Below are 21,125 nucleotides of genomic sequence, written 5' to 3'. Positions count from 1 at the left end.
TCTATTATTATGTTTTTTGGTGTTACAAAATGATTAAACATGATTTTAGTTTTTTTCTCTGTTTATTTTTAGACCGACTTTTCTGCTTTCACGATATAGGTCTTCTATCATTATATTAAAGTCTGGAGTGTTTGCAAAAATTATGATATCATCTGCATATCTTAGGTGTGTTAAGTTTCTTTTATTAATTTTTATACCAAGGTTTGTCCAGTTTATATTATTAAATATTTCTTGAAGGATTGCTGTAAAGATTTTGGGTGATAGAGTCTCCTTGTCGGACACCTTTTTCAATTGATATTTTATTGCTACTTGTGTGAAGTTGGATTGTTGCTGTTGCAGTGTGGTATATTTCCTGGAGGTGGTCCATATATTCTCCAGGAACTCCCTGATTCTGGAGTGCTTTGGTTATTGCATTAGTTTTTGATGGAATCGAATGCTTTTTCATAATCAGTAAAAGCTAAACAGAGAGGCAATTGGTTTTCTTCTGTTTTTTCTATTATTTGTTTTACTGCATATATATATATGATCAATTGTGTTAAAGCCTTTATGGAATCTTGCTTGTTCTACTGGTTGATTTGAGTCTAGAAGGGGGTTAACCTTTTGTTATTACTTTTGTGAGAATTTTGTACAGATTGGAGAGAATACTAATTGGTCTATAGTTCTTTACTTCTTTGTCCCCTTTTTTGAATACAGCAATCCCTCGATTTGTGCGCCTAATGCATTCTTTAAAACAGGTGCATTAATCCAAAACGCACTAATCGAATATATACATATTACATAATAACCTATGGGAAACAGTATAATTCGTTCCTCAAATTTCTTTTTTGAACCCTTAATTTTTTTATAAAAGAATTAAGGTATGTCTCAGGGCCTAGTTAAAGGAAAACCATGAAGCTGAAATACAATAAAACATATTCAGAATATAAATTTTATTATTCTACTTTTTAACAAAGAATTGAGCTAACATAGTTTGGCGGGCATTTTGTTTCTTTTTTTTTCATACAACCGACAGTATGGCCCTATTGCCTCTTCTACTCTTCTGCAAATTTTACTGCTTCTGTCTTCATCATCGAATCTTTTTCACACATCCACTTTTTTGTTCACTAATTCTTTTACTCATGATTAAAGCTTGGGAAAATACTTTAAAATAAAAAAAGTAAGGAAAACACACTCATATAACATTGCAAAGAAGGCACGAGATATGACCCATCAAAGTGCTCTGTAATTATAGTACGTCCACACTTTTGTACAGCTTCGCTTGTCTTGGTGCCAAGAATAGTCTATTCATGCTGAAGGGGAGAAAGAAATGAAGGACATACGATTTGGTTACCAACATGTGAAATCACGTGCTTTATAGATAAAATTTCCCAACTGTTATACAAGCAAAATAGTTACCACTTTAAAAACTACAATGATCATAAAAGAGAAGTTAATTTTCTGACATGTAATAATAAACAACTCATCCCAGAAGATGGATTGATTACCCTATTAGCGGAATGGATTCTCCTTTTTGTGACATGCGCAGAAGTGTCAAAGGGTCCGAAGGGTCTCGAATCTGTGGGTGTACTATAGCAGATGACATAAATATTGGCTGTAAATTTTTTAACATAGTGTACATGGAAGTAGTGTAGTAGGCCGTTAAAAATAACTTTGAAAAATGTTTGAAATAGGTAACTAAATTATTTCATTCTAGTGAGTGATTTTTTTAAATAGTTAGCCATAAAAATGTATAGATAGAAAATGTTTGAAATCTGTAACATTTATTTTTAAGATGTATATAGGCGCGCTAATCGAATTTGGGTATCGAAAAAAAATGATGCACTAATCGAGGGATTACTGTAATCCCTCGATTAGTGCATCAGAGTAGCATTTTTCCAGTTTTCTAGTATTTTCCCCTCTTCTAGGTATAGATTTAGTAAGTTTGGAATGTAAGTTTTAGAATGGTGAATTCTATTGTTTCCTCCCCATTTAATTAATTCTATGTGAAATCGATCTTCACCAGGACATTTTCCATTTTTCATTTGTTTTAATGCTTGTTTTATTTCATCTGAAGTGAATGGGGGGGGGATAAATTCTATATAAGATGGAGAAGAGTTATTTATATTTGATTTATCTGTTGAAGGAACACTAGAGTTCTTTATAAAATTCTTTAGCCTGCTTAGGATTTGTTCTTGGTTCCTTATTATAGTTCCATTCTTATCTTTTATTGCAATCATTTGACTTTTGCCAACTGATAAATATTTTCTTAGTATTTTCATGTTTTTATTGTTTTCAATTGTTTCTTTTATTTTTTTAGTGCTATAAGATCTTATTTCATTTCTCATCCTTTTCTTATTGTTTTGCATAGTTCTGCATATTCTATTTTAGAAATTAAGTTTCTGTTATTTACTATGTCTCATAACATAACACATAACACACACACACACACACACACACACACACACACACACACACACACACACACACACACACACACACGGCTCAACAAATTATGCAAAACCTTAATCACGAATGCAAAATATGTACTTGTCCAAGACCCTGATCTTTTAATATGTCCCTATTATTTAATATGTCATAGCACTCATATTGAGTGCTATAAAAAATATTCTGTTTTGTCCAGTCTGCAGTTACTCACCAACTGGCAAAAAATTTAGTTAGCTTTGAACTGTAGCTACAGTCCGTGTTGAAGTTCTATTGTTGGGCATCTGCATGCATCTGACTTCACGAGTGTGCTAATATTGGATAGCAGAGCTGAAAGAGTCTGGTAGATTATAACTAAGGTTATTATTTATATGATGAGGGTCCATAACAATTTCCTTAGATTCGACTACCTCGTCATGGCATATATGAAGTTTTGAAGTTGTTGTCCAGTTTATCTCATTGACGGCCTTCATCATTTGTGTTTACTGAAAACATTACATGGCTTGACAGGGCACTTGCTCTAGCTCTTTTGTAGGCAATGTCTCTTTGGTGTTCTTCCAGACGTAGAAAGATGGATTTTTCAGTTTGGCCATAGTATTGTTTCCCGCAGTCACACATGATTTTGTACACTCCTGTCAAGCCATGTACTGTTTTCAGTAAACACAAATGATGAAGGCCGTCAACATGAGATAAATTGGACAACAACTTCAAACCTTCATATATGCCATGACGAGGTAGAATGCCGCATAGTTGAATCTAAGGTAATTGTTATGGACCCTCATCATATAAATAATAACCTTGGTTATAATCTACCGGACTCTTTCAGCTCTGCTATTTGATATTGGCATGCTCATGAAGTCAGACGCATGCAAATGCCCAACAATAGATTCAACACAGATATAGCTACAGTTCAAAGCTAACTGAATTTTATAATAGTTGTTTTTATAGTGATACAATTTTTCTTATAGTGTTTTTTATTTGCTTTCTATGTTCCCACGCCTGAAGAAGTCAGACAATCCGATGAAACATGTTGCGTTTTGAATAAATTAAATTTTTTTTCTCAGTTCTAAGTCAGTATATATAAATATGAATATATATTTATTTATATATATATATATATATATATATTTTTTTTTTTTTTTTTTTTTTTTTTTATGTTGCTCCCGCCAATGAAAGCTTATTTGGTAAAGCCCACCCATGGTAAATGTACCATGGGTGGGCTAAGGATTTTTTTTTAATTTTTATATATATTTTTTGTATTTTTCATTTATTTATTTATTTAAATAGTCTGGAAACCCTGCTCTAGAGACCAAACATGGAACTTTTTCAAGCCACCTCAGGCCTCCAACAAGTGAGGTGGTGGTCTCGTGCCAGGCGATGACGTTTATCTTCTACCTAAAGACAATCGTAAACACCCATGACATGATAAATTTGTGATTTGAACCTGAAGCCTGTTGGTTGGAGAGCAGATATGCTAACCACTCGGCCAACCAGAGACCGGCAGTATGATGCTCCTAAGTCAGTCTTCTTTGCAAAGCATAGATTCACTGTCATCAACCCATTTCTGTATGTGAGCCCTTATTGACTTTTCCAAAATCTTTACCACCACCACTCCAGAGATACTGATAGGTCAGTAATTACTCACGTTTTTTCACCACCCTTGTGTGAACAATGAAATTATCATAAATTTGTAAAAATCTCACACAATCGAGATTTACTTATTACTTATTATTATTATGTTTTTATTTTACAGTATTATATATTTGGAGGTTAGTTTTATAAATAGGAATAAATTTTTATATATGATAACGCAATTAAATATATATATATATATATCATTATTCTTTTATATGACACCTCCAAGGGCTCCATGTCCAAAGACTCATTGCAGGAGAACACTGTACCCCATTCCGCTATACACATCTAACCTTTTCTCCACTACTTAATTATTCACCTACTACACACACACACACACACACACACACACACACACACACACACACATATATACATATGAGGTGTGGCTATTAAATAACGAGCGGTTGCAAAAATGTGGTTTATTATTACAGTTGTACAACTTGATCGTTTTCCTCTTCAACATACTCCCCTCCTCTATCTATACACCTTTGCATACGAATTTTCCATTGTTGGAAGCAGTGCTGCAAGTCATCAGATGTTACCTTCTTCAGTAGCACTGCTGTTTTCTCCTTTACTTCATCTGCTGACTGAAAATGGGTACCCTTCAGTGCGGATTTCAACTTTGGAAAAAGGTAAAAGTCGCATGGAGCTAAGTCTGGTGAGTAAGGTGGATTGTCCAACACTGGGATCTTCTTATCAGCCAGATACTGCTTTACAGACAGTGCACTGTGGACAGGAGCATTGTCCTGATGGAGAATCCGAGCATTGTTCTTCCACAGATCGGGTCTCTTCTTCCTCACTCATTCTCTCGGTTTGGCCAAAACCTCAAGGTAATAATGTTAGTTAACTGTATGACCCTCTGGTATCCATTCAATCATTACCATGCCACTGATGTCAGTGGTAAAGGAGAAAATGGCAGTGCTACTGAAGCAGATAACACCTGATGACTTGCAACACTGCTTCCAACAATGGAAAATTTGTATGCAACGGTGTATAGATAGAGGAGGGGAGTATGTTGAAGGGGATAACAATTAAATTGTACAATTGTAATAATAAACCACATTTTTGCAACCAGTCTCGTTATTTAATAGCTACACCTCGTGTATATATAGAGACACAGGGCTCAACAAATTATGCTGGACCTTAATTTTTTAATCGCATGTCCCTATAATTATAACTGTTATTTCTCATGGCACTCAATAGGAGTACCATGAGAAATAACTTCCTAAATGATTTAAGAAGTTTTATTATTAAATAAAAGATATTCTATTTTGTTCATTCTCCAGTTACTTACCAACTCACAAAATTTACTTGTGATGGGTGATCAAATTTGTTGAGCTCTGTATATACACTGCTTGGAAAGAAATTAATGGGCAAGGTGCATCATGCCGTGTAATGAGTCACATTTTTGTAGCTGGTATAAATTGAAGGAATATGCTGTTTCCAAGTCAGTGTAACTGTGTCCGGGTGAAACTGCTGCGAGAAGGGAATTGACGGAATTTTGAAAGAGGCATTGTGATAAGATGCCATGTTGCAGGCATATCTGTTCGACAAATTGCTGACAAATTTGGAAATCGCAAGTCAACAATCAGTGATACTATACTGAGATGGAAGTGAAGGGAGTCAACTGCAATTGCTACTTGCAGTGGATGACCCACCATACTTACCGAACATTATCATAGATTACCATGCAGGATAACATGTAAAATCCACCATTTGTTGGCCAACATGTGAAATGTGGAGTTCCTGGTATTGAATGGAACAAGAACCTGCAAAAAAATATTCAGAATCGAAGCTCACTACATGAGTTTCCATGGTAGGATCACAATATTCAAGTCTCACATTAACATGCAGCATCATATTAGTGGTGCAAAGTATGTTGGTGTATAAATTACCAATACATAAATAATGCATAGCATTATACATACCCATAAGGATATGTACTTTGCATTATAGGATACTAAGGCAAGTGATGTGAAGTCATTAGCCTTTATATACAAGTTGCCCTTTCCTGAAATTACTACAGGCACAAACTTTGTTTGCTTATGCTCGGATAAAGGATTAAACCAAGTATATAATTTCTTGGTACCTTTAATTTATAGTATAACCAAGTGGGAAAACTTCCAACAACTATCTCTAATCTAGAGTATTTTAATAATAAGGTGACACCTTTTGGCTGCTCGTATATGAAAATATGAACTTTGGCATTACTTCAACCTTAGTATCACCTCTGGGTCTGGCTCCCACTGACAAGACCTCAATAAAGGTTGAAGCCAGTCTGGGTAGTGACCCTTCCCATAATACATAGCATTATACATACTGATAAGGATATGTGCTTTGCATTATGGGATACTAAGGCAAGTGATGTGAAGTCATTATGTTCTATGTATGAGTTGCTCCAGTCCTGATTATATTTCAGGTGCAACTTTATTTGCTTACACTTGGATAAAGGATTAAACCAAGTATATAATTTCTTGGTATCTTTAATTTATAGTATAACCAATTGGAAAAATTTCCATTAAATCCACTGTCTTTTTAAGCTTAAAGATGTGACATGCACCTTGTGTAAATAAGTAGGGTGGTTAACTGTGTAGAATTATAAGACAGTCTACTGTGCTAGTGCACTTGCTTTAATTAGAATAAAATTAGGGATTGTTAGACTCCCCCCTTCCTCCAAATTGAGCTCTAAGAATTTGATCCAATGAGCAGGCTCTGAAAAATTAGTTTCAAATAGTTAGCAAAACATTTATAAAAAATGCTACAACAGGAAAACATCTTTACAAAAATATAACCAAAAGCAAAAAAAATATTATGATAAGGCCATAGTTGTTCCACATGTTCAAGGAATATCATAAAAAAATAGAATAATGCAAAAATATAACATAAAAGCCACATTTAAACACCAACAAAATTTAAAAAGAGTACTATCTTTAAGGATTCCCTTCCTCTTGCTCACTCATGTGTATACTAGATATGATGTACATGTAATAACATACTCTGTATAGATGAAAAGATATACAATCTCAAAATAAAAAGAACACAAATGACACATCAGATTCCTTCATTATGGAAAATCAGGCCTTTCTGATCCTGCACTTCAACAATCATTACATCATACCCAAACATATGAATGTAAATCCAAACAACCCTGTGAGATTCTAATCCATAAACTCAATCTGAACAAGAACGATGACTTAAAAAAATGATGATCCAAATCCTCAGGACTTGAAACTCCTGAGGATTTGGATCGTTCATCTGGAACCATCATAACAACTAGAGAAAAAACTGATACTGAACCAGTAGTCCTTGTACCATAAACAGTACTTAAAAATAAGAGAACTGTAGGAAACTAACCTCTAACTAGTAGCCATTGATGTAGTTTCAGTGATATACAATATATTTATGTACAGTCATTCCTCGACTTACGTCCGTTCAAGTTATGTCCGTTTGAAGATACTTCCATGATCCCATAAGGGAATAAATAACATTTTCGACTATACTTTTGAACAAGATGCAAGCGAGCATAAAGTAAAAAGGTTTCTATTTAGCAACAATGCATCATGCACAGTGATAACAGTGCATTCAGCGGTAACTTCAGGTGTCAATCGGCACGTGTCTTCAACAGTTCCTCTGTTGATTTTGTGCTTGAGAAATAAGTTATTTGTGTGTTTATCATTAAATATTTCATGATATTTTGTGCAATATGCCCCCCCCCTACATGCCCAATTAAAAAACCTAGTGAAGAATCAGAAAAATATTTGAGCAATTGATCTTGAAATGAAGTTTCAAGCTATAAAGCAACAAGAAGCTGGTAAGCCAGTCAGTGTGATCACACATGACTTTGGATGGTCTCATTTTACATTGACGACCATTTTGAAAAATAAGGATAAAATCGTAGGGGCTGTGAAAGGATTTGCCTCCATTAAATCGACGATAGTGATGAAACAACAAGGTCCTATCGGTGATAGGGAAAAGCTACTGGATAGAGGACCTGAACCAAAAGCTCATATTCCTTAGCACTAGGACCATAACCGCTAAGGCACTAAGTCTCTTCAACATGTTGAAGGAGAAAGCAGGGCCTGATTATGGCTATGAGTTCAACCATTCTTCAGGTTGGGTTTCATGAGATTCAAGCAATTGTTTTGAGCTGCATAAATGTGAAAATGTATGGTGAATGTGCAAGTACAGATGAGAAGCCCGCCAAGGTGTTTGTGGAGAAATTGGATAAAATTATTACGGGGGAAAAATTATTTGCCACAGCAAATATTTAATATGGATGAGACTTATTTTGGAAAAAAAAATGTCCGAGCTGACATTCAACCACCAAAAGCTAAAATCTATGCCTGGTTTCAAAGCTCTTAAAGATCGTAAGATGATTCTGTTATGGGATATTGTGGCTGGATATAAACTGAAACCTTTTGTGATATGGCACAGTGAGAATCCATGAACCTTCAAAAAAATTAAGAAGCATAATCTTCCAGTTCATTATCTGAGCAATAAGAAGTCATGGATGACTCAAAAGTTTTTTGAAGATGCCTTAAGCAACTGTTATGTGAATGAAATGGAAAGCTATTGTGTGAAAGAAAATGTAGAATTTAAAATTTTATTAATTCTAGATAATGCTCTAGGTCAGCGTTTCTTAACCTTTCTAAGCCCAAGGACCAGTAAAATGCCTAAAGCAGTTCTACAGATCACTACAGATCACTTACAGAGTGTGTGTGTGTGTGGGGGGGGATCTGTCCGTGGCAGCGCTTTTTTGGTGTTTAAGAAATCTTGCCATACTGTCTAATAAAACAGCAACTGAATGATGAAATAGACTTCGACAATGTCATCAACGATTTTGCTAACAGAAAAGAAAGAAAAATAACATTTTAGAATGTTGGAATTAAAGTTTTACTTCAATTTTTTATTTATTTCCCTATACGTCATTGTGATTTTTGTAATTTTTTTAAAAACCTATGTAGGAATTACCAACATTTCGGAAAAACTGTGCCATTTATAACATAATAAATCTAAAAGCATGTTTTGAATACATATAGAAACATCATTAATTAAATTGAAAGTCAATGATTAAAAGTGTATCATTATTGAACAAAGTTTTAATTTTTATTAAATGAATAAATAATATGATATAATTATGTTACTACTTACTTTTAATGAGATGGTTGAGCTTCTCGGCCCTTGCAGAGTTGTTGGATATCTGGCTCAATATTGGTCAGCTTCATTCGAAGATTGGCAATTAAGACACTAAGAAGATTTCTGTTTTTATTTGAAGGAACGATGAAAATCCTTTCTCACAAAGATAGGTTGTAGAAAACTGCATGACGATTTTCAATGCTTCTTCAGATAATTCGGGAAATTAACTTCTCACTGAAGGTGAGATTCAAAATCGAGCCAAACCAAGATCACGGAATTGCATTTTAAGTCCACTGTCACTTGAAAGCTCAATTAACTGTTCTTTTTTTCGATAACAAAAGGTCGTTCTCGTGACTGCAAGCCTGAAATGGATCGCGAATCCACAGAAATTTCTTATAAAAGTTATTCAGAAAATATGTTTCAAAATTCCCGTTTTATATTTTTGAGGTGGTCACAAACTTTTTCCAGAAACTCGGAATCAACAAAAATATCATTTTCCACTAAAAAGGATTCCAATGTTGGAAAAGGTGCAAATTATCTGTCTTTTACGTAATTAATCCATAAAACCATTTTTTTTCGAATTCCTTTATTTTGTCATAGGCATCAAGAACAGTTAAAGAATTTCCCTGAAGGGAGAGATATACAGGGTGTTCGGGATAAATTTGACATATTTATAATTAATTATATTTTTCCGTAAGTTACATGTATTAACACACACTTCTCTTCATTTAAAAGTTTGGACCCTTCTTCATTCATATACAAGATGTCAGAAAGGATGGATAGCTGGAACCCACCTGAATCATGGAAGAGAATAACTTGTATCATGATGATTCGTGCCCGCCATCAAAATAAGGATATTACGACTGCTGCCCAATGCTCCCTGAATACAGTAAAAACAATCAGGCATGAACTAGAGACTTGCAATGGTGACTACGAGGATGTAGCAAGAAGAAAGATCCCTAGCAGACGATCTGATTGCGTTCGTACAGCAGAATTCCTCGCAAATCTGCAGGAACAGGTGTTGAAGAACCCTGGCATTGGAATTCGGGCTTTGTTCGTGGAGTTGCTAACTGTAGTCAAGCCCTGGATAACAAGGGTAGCCAATGGTAGGCCGTATGTATGGCAGCAGGATTCGGCCCCTTGCCACACCTCTGGGAAAAGTCAAAAATGGTTGTCTGAAAATTTCTACGACTTCACCAGTCCAAATGTTTGGCCTCCAAACTCCCCAGACCTTAACCCCATGGATTATTTTGTATGGGGCGCAGTTGAAAAAGACACCAATCGCACTTCCAGTAATACAAAAGCCCAGTTAATGGATAAAATTAAAACAGTTTTTGCGGCCCTTCCCAGGGAGACTGTAGCATCAGCTTGTTCGAGGTTCCGAAGCAGAATTGAAGCTGTGATCGATGCTAATGGTGGTTATTTTGAGTAAATCTTGTTGATAGTATTGTAATTAACTCTGCCTGTAATGTTTTTTTGTCAATTCATTAAATTTAATAGATACAAAGAAGATTTTCTTTTTCCTTACGAAACTGTCAAATTTATCCCGAACACCCTGTAGTTCATTTAATTTAACATTAACAGCAGCTAGAGTGCATGAACAAAAGTAGACTGAATGAACCAACCAATAATAAAAGGTATGACAGGAAAAATAGACGTATGAATGTGAACATGAACAAAATGAAGGATAGAGTGCTGTATGGAGACTCGTTAGTACGAGGTGTGTTTGTAGAGGATTTGACAAAATCGTACCAACCTGGTGCGACCATAAAGGACGTAACTGCGTCTATTAGAGAGCAAAAGGAAAGGGTGAAAGAAATGATTGTTGTGGCAGGTACGAATGATTTGAAAGGAGATAAAAAGGAAATGATAGAAGACCTGAATGAATTGTTTGAGGTAACAAAAGAAAAGAGTGAGAGAGTTAGAATGATTAGTCTTTTGCCACGGTATGACAGTGAAATGTTTAAAAGGAGGGCTATAATTGCAAATGACTTTATGCGTGGGTTATGTATGACGAGTGGTGTGGAATTTGTGGATGTGTGGAGTGAGTTTGATGGGCGAAAGGATCTATATAAGATGGATGGCTTGCATTTGAATGGTTACGGTGTAAGAAGACTCGAGAAAGTGTAGCTGAATGTAGTGGATGTGCAAATTCAGGGAAACTAGATTTGTTAGGGGGGGTGGGTAGAGATACAGTCCTTATGGAGGCAGTTGAATGTAAGAATGAATATAATATGCCAGAGCAAATAAGGACAACAAATCAGAGTGGGATAGTTAATATAAGGCATCAAGGTAGGGTTGGGGCTAATGGGGGTCTTAAATTCATGTACACTAATACTAGGAGTATTAGGAACAAGAAGGAAGAGTTTTTGGCCATGGTTGGCACTTCCAGACCACAGGTTATAGGTATTAGTGAAACATGGCTGACTGTAGATGATATAACTAGTGGGATTGAATGTGATGGGTATAGTTTGTTCAGGAATGACAGAGAGAATAAAATGGGGGGAGGAGTATTGTTGATGATAGCTGATGAGCTCCAGCCAAGGAGAATAGAAGTTGAATTGCAGGATAGAGAAAAGAGCACATTTGAGGCCATTTGGTGTGAGATTGTGGCTAGCAGAACTAAATATACAATTGGGTGCTGCTATAGACCAGGTGATGGAAAAGATGGTGGTGACAGTATGCACAAGCAAATAGAAGAAATAGGTGGAAGGAGGGTGATTATTATGGGAGATTTCAACTATGGTCGCATTGATTGGAGTGAGGAGAGGACACATGGGAGGAAGGAACTGGATTTTATGCGGTTATTAAGGGATAACTATCTGCGACAGCATGTAATGGAAAATACTAGGGGTCAGAGAGTGCTTGACCTAGTAATTACATCTGAGGATTTGGCTGTAACAAATATGACCACATTGCCACCAATCGGTGAGAGTGATCATAGGGTCTTAACTTGGGAGGTGGCTAAAGGTGTAGAATTTTCAATTAAGACAGGGTACATGTGGAATTATCGGGCGGGAAAGTATGACAAGCTTAGGAGTTTGATTGGTTCAGTGCCATGGCATGTACAACTGCAAGGACTAGAAGTTGATAGTGCATGGGAGGTAGTTAAGAAGTGCTTGCATGAAGCAATGGCTGACTGTATACCTAGAGTCCGAATAATAAATCAAGTAGGGGTTAAATGGATGAATAACACCATTAAGCTTGAGTTGCAAAAAAAGAAACAACTATGGAGGGAATTTAAGGAGAAGGGTGACCGGCAGGCACATGAACGGTATAAAGCGCAGGCCAGAAGGGTGACGAGTGTGGTAAGAGAAGCAAAAAAGGATTACGAAAGAACATTGGCCATGCAGGCTAAAGAGAATCCTAAACAGTTTTTTAGATATGTAGCAAGTAAAAGGAAAAATGTACATGGCAGATTGATTTTAAAGAATGCCGATGGTAGGGAGGTAACTGAATCAGTTGAGATAGTTGAGTTACTGAGTGAGCACTTTGCAAAAATATATCATCAAGGTGGTGACATTGCAGAAACGAATAAACCAGTAGATTATACGGGAATTGTGGTTAATGAAGTGGAGGTGAGTAGTCTATTGCATAACCTCAATGTCAATACATCTGTGGGATTGGATGGTATACCAGCTCGTGTTGTACGAGAAGCAGCTAAAGAATTGTCAGTACCCTTGACCATTTTGTTTAATTTGAGTCTCGGGTCTGGGTTAGTCCCGAGCGGGTGGAAAGAGGGGAAAATAGTTCCACTGCATAAAGGTGGTTCCAAGACTGCTGTTGTAAATTACCGACCGATTAGCATATCAGGAATCATTGTAAAGGTCTTAGAGAAAATAGTCAAAAGGAAAATACAAGATTGGATTGAAGAAAATGGGATACTGTATCGGGGACAGCATGGTTTTGTGAAGGGTAGGTCATGCCTCAGTAACTTGCTCACGTATTATAACACAGTGACGGCTGAACTGGATAAGGGCAATGGGTTTACGGTGATTCTACTGGACCTTGCCAAGGCCTTTGACAGGATTCCACATGGAATTCTAATCAGTAAATTGCAGCATATGGGAATGGACATAGGGTTGGTGAGATGGATAGGAGGGTGGTTGACGGAGAGATATCAGAGAGTGGTTTACTCGGGAGTAGAGTCCACAAGACGGCCTGTGACTAGTGGTGTGCCACAAGGATCTGTTCTTGGACCAATGCTGTTTAATTTGTTCATAAATGATATAGGAAATGATCTGAGAGGAACAGTTCATTTGTTTGCGGATGATGCGAAGTTGGGTAGGGCAATAGTGAATGCAGATGACGTCAAAATTTTGCAGGATGATTTGGATAGATTGGAGGTCTGGGCTAAGGAGAATGGATGTCAGTTTAATGTGGCAAAATGTAAGGTTATGCATTTTGGGGTGAAAAGATTGGAGGCAGTTTACTGCATTGGTGGAACCCTGCTCCAGGAAATTGATGAGGCACGAGATTTAGGAGTGTTGGTGGATAGGGAATTGAAATTTAGGGGACACATTGCAAAAGTGACCAAAACAGCTCATCAAATCACTTGGTTGCTGAAGAATACATTGACAAGCAGAGACAAGCAGGTTATTGTTCCTCTCTATCGAGCCTTGATAAGACCCCATCTAGACTACTGTGCTCAGATTTGGTCACCTAGGTTTCTTCTTGATGGGGAGGATGTGGAGAGGATCCAGAAGCGAGTGACCAAGATGATAGCAGGTCTGTGGAATGAACCGTATGAGAACAGGTTGAGGATTTGTGGGTTGCAAAAATTGGTTGATAGGCGGAGGAGGGGAGATATGATTGAGACATTCAAATTACTGAAGGGTTTCTATAAAATTAATTCAGAAGATATTTTTGAGAACAGGGCTGGTTTTGGGAGGACTAGGGGACATCCATGGAAACTGGGCAAAAGTGTGGTTAGTAAAGGTGTTAGAGCTGGGTTCTTTACTTTTAGAGTAGTGAATGAGTGGAATGCGCTCCCTGAGTCTGTAGTGGATACTGTGACAGTGAATGAGTTTAAGGCGAGGTATGATAGATACTGTATGAATGTCAGATAGTTGTGATGAATATGATTTGGGGCCTCCCTCGATGAGTCTAATGACTCCCTGGAGTTGCCCGTAATAATAGTAATAATAATAATAATAATAATTTTGAAAAAATGTCTGAAAGATAGGATAGTGTTGATAACAAGGCTTTGTCAACAAGAAGTGATGCAAAATCAGAATTATGTTCATTTACAAATAATAAAACTTCATGCCTTAATTGAAATAACCTTGTTAGTACTTTGTTCTGGAAAGCCAGCGAATTTCAGGATGAAGCAAAAGTGGTATATATTCACTGCTCATTTCATCGCAATGTACTGAAAATAACTTGTTATTTAATTGTCAAGCTTTAAGAAAATTAACTAACTTTACAGTTGTATAGCATAGTTTTAAATTCTGGTGGCATTCCTTTGGAGGCTAATGCTTCTCTCTTTATGAAACAATGTACCCAATTCATATCTTGAGCTACTTCCTTGACCATAGAAACAACCCCACTATGCCTGCCTGTAAGGGCATGAGCTCCATCTGAACAGAAGCCTATACATTTTTCCCACTGCATCCCTTTGTGTATTATGTAATAATTGAGAGTGTGAAATATTTCTTCTCCAGTTGTGAACAATCTACAAAACAGAATATCATGAAGTTATCATGCGCATATCTTACGTAGCATATTAACTGCACATCATTTATAACATCAGTAGTCTTGTCTATTTGTAACGCATAATAAGAGCTTTTCTTAACTCTTTCAATTAACTGAGATTCTATGTTACCTGCCATATCATTAATTCTGCGACCGACAGTGTCATTTGAAAGAAGAATCAGATCAACATCTTTTAGTAACTTGTTGCCAAACATAGTTTTTACCACATCTTTTATAGCTGGAAGTAGCAAACTGTAGGCGCCAGGGGGCGTAGCCCCCCCCCCCCCCCCCAGTAAAAATAAATAAAATAACAAAATCAAGTGTTTTTTTTTTTTTAAGTTTTTTAAATATATAAATTTAATTTAAATACAAATATAAAAATATAATTTTAAATATAAAAGTGTTTTTAAATAGTGTATAGTATGACTCTTTATTGTAAATTGTACTACATTTTTTTTCAGTCTGGAATGAAGTGTTCTTCATGGTGTTTGTTGTTGGAATTTTTGTTTATATTATATTTTTCTACTTGTTTGTTCTTACTGCTTCTGCTTCTGAAAATTACATCCATAAAGAAGCACTCATCATTGGCACAGAAAGTTTTGGCACAAAGATCGAGTTCTGCCTTGGATTTTTACCAGTAGATGTGGATGTATTGCATAAATTGCTTCATGTATGTGTTCTGAAAAATGTGAAAGATTTGTGGACCTGTTAGGGTAAATAAAAAGAAGGAAAGCATTAATGTATGTGAAAAGTTTGTTGTTAAATTGGAGCAATTGGAACTGGGAATAAGTGTTAGGACCATAGTAGAAGAACTTAGGCAAAAGTTAGCACAAATGAAAAGAGAAATAAAACATATGGAAGATTCTCATATTATCCAATTTATGCAACATTCTTCCATTCTGTATTCTGTCAAAAGCCTTAGCAAAATCAAAAAGTAACACTTGGCAAGGTAATTTTGGAGGAAGCTTAAGGAGAAGAGACCTTTTACTGATGGTTGAAAAGGATCCAAAGTTCAGAAGTCACATTGCACAAGTTGTGAAGACATCACATCAGATTATGTCAATGAATTGGAAGCCTGTAGGTGATTGAATACTAAGAAATGTTTGTTAGCAGCAATGGTAAGCTGTATTCCACGAGTGAAGAAGAGGACACAATTTGGAGTAAAGTGGATGACAAGCAATATTAAACATGCGAAAAAGAGGCTATGGAAGAGATATAAGGAGACAGGTGAAGAGAAGATGCATGAAGAATATAAGACACAGGCCAGAAGAGTGACTAGTATGGTAAGGAAGGTGAAACTAGAATATGAGAAAAGATTGGCCCTTAGATCCAAGGAAAATCCTAGGGAATTTTTTAGTTATGTGCCAGTAGGAGGAGAAATGACTGTGGAAGAATGACATTGTGGGAGACCTGGAGGAGTCAATTTGAATACTAGAGGGATAGAGCAGGTTCGAGGTTTAGAGGTGCAGGAGGAGAGTGTGTTCCACATACTGAGTACTCTGGATGTTAGTAAAGCTGTAGGAATGTGCTGAGGAACTGACAGTGCCCTTGACCTGGCTTTTCAGTGAAAGTCTGGCTCCAGGAAAGGTGCCCATGGAATGGAAGGAAGGTAAGATAGTGCCACTGTAGGGCGGTAGCAGACTGAAAGTGTCTAATTATAGGCCAGTTTGTGTGTCATCAGTAGCTAGTAAGATCTTGGAGAAAGTAGTGAGGGACCATATACAGCATTGGGCAGATGAGGGTAATGTTATCAGTGAGAGTCAACATGGATTTGTGAAGGGGACGCTCTTGTTTTAGCAATATGCTAGCCTTTTATGATAAAGTTACAAGAGCATTAGATGAGGGAAAGGCATACACTACCATTTTCTTGACTTAGTGACAGGGTGCCACATGATAAGCTGATATTCAAGTTGCAGCACATGGGTCTGGATGTCAGATTGGTCAACTGGATTCAGGATTGGCTGTCCGATAGTATCAGAGAGTTGTGTATGGTGGAGCAATATCAAAGAGGCAGAAGGTTACAAGTGGGGTTCCACAGGGCTCAGTACTTGGACCTATATTGTTTAACCTTTATATCAATGACATTTTCCGTGGATTGCAAGGGGATATTCGGTTGTTTGTGGATGATGTGGAGCTGGGAAGGGTTATTAGTAATAGTGCAGATGTGGTAGCACTGCAAGAGGATTTGAATAAGCTAGATAGATGGACAAATGAATGGGGTTGTCAGTTTAATGCAGCAAAATGTAAGGTCTTGAGGTTTGAGACGCATCAATGGGACACTGCATATGGGAGGAGTTAAACTGGAGGAAGTAGGAGAGACAAGAGATCTAGGTTTGATGATTGATAGAAACCTGAAATTTAGGGGACATATTGCAAAGGTATTGAAGGTAACACAGAGGATTGCTGCAATAATGAGAAGGACACTGACCTGCAGAGATAAAAATGGTTATCATTCTGCTGTATAAGACTCTGATCAGACCACACTTAGACTATTATTCTCAGATCTGGTCCCCCAGGATTTGAAGGGGATAAATTAACTGTGGAAAGGGTTCAAAGGCGGATAACAAAGATGGTTTCAGGACTGTACAATGTTAGTTATAAGGAGCGGCTGAGGGAGTGTGGACTGCAGAGTTTGGTGGATAGAAGAAGGAGGGGTGATATGATTGAGACTTTTAAACTGTTGAGAGGTGGTTACAGGGTTGACACTGGGGAGGTCTTTCGCTTGGTTGAACAGTGGGAAGGAGTCACGACAAGAGGCCATCCCTGGAAGATACGAAAAGAAACTGTGAGAAAGAAAGTGAGGAGTGGTTTCTTTGCATGGAGGGTGGTTGAACCATAGAATGCATTGCCTGATGGAGTGGTGAGAGCGAGAACGGTCAATGCATTTAAGGAGTGGTATGATAGACTTTGTGTTTCCTAGGAGGGACCTCCCTTGATGAGTCTTGATAGACTTGTGTTTCTTAGAAAGGACCTCCCATGATGAGTCTTTTGACTCCATGGATGCCTGAATAATAATAAATAATAATAATAATAATAATTAAACATCTAAAGAGATGATTACCTGATGAGAATGAAAAGGAGGAAGGTTGAACTACGAAGAAAGAGTTAAAAGATGATCATATATCATTGTATGGGGATTCAATTAGAGATGTGATGATTAATAGAGTGCACAAAACTCTATTTCCTGGCAAACACTAAAACAAATGACGGATTTGTTGCAGAGAAGGAAAGGCAAGCATCAAAATTAGTGGTAGTTGTAGACACAGATAACTTAGTTAAATGAAAAAGGGAATGTTGATAGAAACTTGAGGAGGTTGTTGCAGTAGGTTAAGGATAATAGTGTTATTAGTAAAGTCATTAGTTTGTTACCTAGATATGACTGTAATGAATTGAGAAGGAGAGCAGAGATAATGAACAGTAAGCTGGCTGAGTTGTACAAGGTAAAGGGGGGTTCAGTTTGTAAATCTATGGAGTGAATTTGAATGAAAGTTGGAATGGTTTAAAGTTGATGGATTGCATTTGAATGGGTTTGCTGTTGGATATTTAGAAAGGCTGTTGTTTTCTGAGAAGGCACAGAATCAAGAAGTTAATGTAGCAAATGATTAGAATCTACTTATGAAGCAGAATAGCACAACTAAATGGATTGTATGACAGGAGAAATATGGATACATGGTTGAAGATGTGGTCGAAGCAGCACTAGGTGATGGAATGCATAAAGGTGCAGATGAGATAGGTATGAATGGAAATCAGAGTCAGTATTAGAGAAATGGTAGTGGTTAGAATAAAGAGACAGATCTGGTATAGCAATTTTCAGAATTTACATAGCATGCAGAGAGAGAGAGAAAGATTTGAGAGATGCTATTGGAGAGATTTCTTTTAAGTTGTGATGATTATGATAAGATGTTAGCTACATCAAACCTGATGTTGTTAGCAACATTAGGAGGTAAGTTGTGCACAGCACATTTTATGTGCCAAATGATTCTAAAGTAGGAACTTGCCGAGGCACTACTGCAAAGTTGTTACCATGACTAAGGACATGAATGGCTATTTTGTGAGTTTTCGTTGGAAGATTAATGGAGAGGCTGCAGCTGAGAAGAACTTTGAAAACTGTTATAGTTTTTAATATGTTTATCCTTTATTTTCTGAAATTCTTTGTGGGCAGATTTATCAGAAATATTGAAGAGAATACTCCAAAGTTTTGAGGATGAGAATTCAGGTTGAAGAGAACTAATGGTTGTATTAATAGTAGATGATTTAGCACTGGTGGTGGTAGTGATCTGTTCATAAAGCAAGGTAAAAGAAGAAATATCAGAATGATTCAATGTATTGTTTGATTATTTATCTTTGTGCTGCATTCATTCCATTAAAGTTTATTGTGAGTGTAAACCACCACTAAGCCTAAATATGTGTTCACTTAGCATACAGGCTAGGTCATCCATTGGATAAGCAAACTTTCCTGCTGTTGTAGTCATAGCGAAATAGTATAAATGATGTTGCATTTCTGTTTAAAAAATTGTTAAGAAAAATTATTTTCTTCTATGTTTAAGTTAAGGGATATATATCCCATATAGTTTCTTAACCGAATAAGAAATTCAAAGAGTTTCATGCCGAATATAGTATAGTAGAAACTATATAAAGTTCGGCGATTCCAAGGGTAAGCAGATACCTGGATACTGCAGCAACTGACCCTTAAGGTAGTGCAAGCTGAGGCAACTCATGTCTAAGGTGGAGCAAGCTCCGATCACTATTCTTGATATTTACCCATAATGTGAACTTAGCTCCTAGGAGCTGTATTACTGTTCTACATTATGAGAGAAGGTCACTACCCAGACCAGTTTCAACCTTTATTGAGGTCTCATCAGTGAATAGGTAGACCTAGTTAATATCAAGTTTGTAGCGAACAGAACTTACCACCCTTCAGTGAGTATTGCTGAGAGGTGTCCTAATAAATTATTAGACATATGAAGAGCCAGAGGCTTCAATTCAGTGACATATAACTTGTTTAAGTTAAGGGATATATATCCCATATAGTTTCTTAGCCGAATAAGAAACTCAAAGAGTTTCATGCCGAATATAGTAGAAACTATATAAAGTTCGGCGATTCCAAGCATAAGCAAATACCTGGATACTGCAGCAACTGACCCTTAAGGTAGTGCAAGCTGAGGCAACTCATGTCTAAGGTGGAGCAAGAACCGATCACTATTCTTGATATTTACCCATAATTTATCCCTTAACTTAAACACCGAACTTTATATAGTTTCTACTATATTCAGCATGAAACTCTTTGAGTTTCTTATTCGGCTAAGAAATTATATGGGATATATATCCCTTAACTTAAGTTATATGTCGCCAAATTGAAGCCTTTGGCTCTTCATATGTCTAATTATTTTCTTCTATTTCCAGTTATATGTTGATTTCTCCAACCATCCAGCAGACACGTTGCCAAGCATGGATTAAACGTCACCTGCCAGAAGAGAGTCCAGTAGTTGTAACTGATATAACTTCAATGTATACTGCTCTCTGTGTGATGGGTCCTAATTCAAGAGAACTTATGGCTGATATAACAGATGGGGAAACAACAATGAAAGATTTTCCTTTCTTTACATATAAGGTATGTTCTTTAGGATATTTAATTCATGTGGTAATTTTTAAAGTGATTTCAGTTAGTAAATAAAACTGACAGTTGAGGAAAGGGGGGAATCCCACACGAAATAAAATAAAAATAAATGGAAAAAGTTCTCAGTCTCTGTAGTTCCTTTGGTATGCCCTATAAAGAGGTTATGCACATTGCTTGTCAAGAAGAGAAAGGCCAGAAACTGAAAACAACCTTGCATTGGAACATGGTAACAGCCATTTCAGTCATCCACTATCCAAAGAGTGTTTCAATGGTCAGCGAAAATGATATTCTAATTGATAGACTAACACCTAGGTGTTTAATAAGTAGTTCCTGCAAATAAGAAAGCATCTTATTTGCAGTTACCAGATCTGCATTTGTGGAAACAAATTCCACCATGTGATAGTAGAAGGAACAGCTCGATTGAGAGGGGTTTATATGCTATGCATCACCATCCCAAGAGTCGCAGTTAGCACGGAAACAGAGGCATCAATTGATTTTGACAGAATGAGGCAAAGAGATTTTTAGCCAGAGAAGATCAAAAAAGGAGATTCCAATTTGACAGACTAATAAATCATCATCACCATTGGCTCGACAGCCCTGTGTGGGCCATGGCCTTATT

The 21,125-nt window shown here is 36.7% G+C and overlaps 1 protein-coding gene across 7 annotated transcripts in view; it reads left to right on the top strand.

Annotated features, from left to right (window-relative positions):
• LOC150110256 (pyruvate dehydrogenase phosphatase regulatory subunit, mitochondrial) overlaps positions 1–21,125 on the top strand; it is a 366,839-nt gene that overhangs the window by 241,693 nt on the left and 104,021 nt on the right. For all 7 annotated transcript variants that reach the window (XM_090398625.1, XM_090398618.1, XM_090398634.1 and 4 more), the window contains exon 15: positions 20,293–20,500. In XM_090398625.1, the coding sequence (XP_090254751.1) occupies positions 20,293–20,500 (208 nt within the window). The remainder of the gene's footprint in view (positions 1–20,292; positions 20,501–21,125) is intronic.

The sequence above is a fragment of the Typopeltis vanoorti genome, chromosome 1 (genome assembly GCF_054136105.1).
Source record: "Typopeltis vanoorti isolate ZY-2024b chromosome 1, IOZ_Tvanoo_1.0, whole genome shotgun sequence".
In the NCBI taxonomy this organism is placed as follows: Eukaryota; Metazoa; Arthropoda; class Arachnida; order Uropygi; family Thelyphonidae; genus Typopeltis; species Typopeltis vanoorti.
Note: the sequence above shows the minus strand (reverse complement) of the source record. Positions and strands in the feature narration are given on the sequence as shown.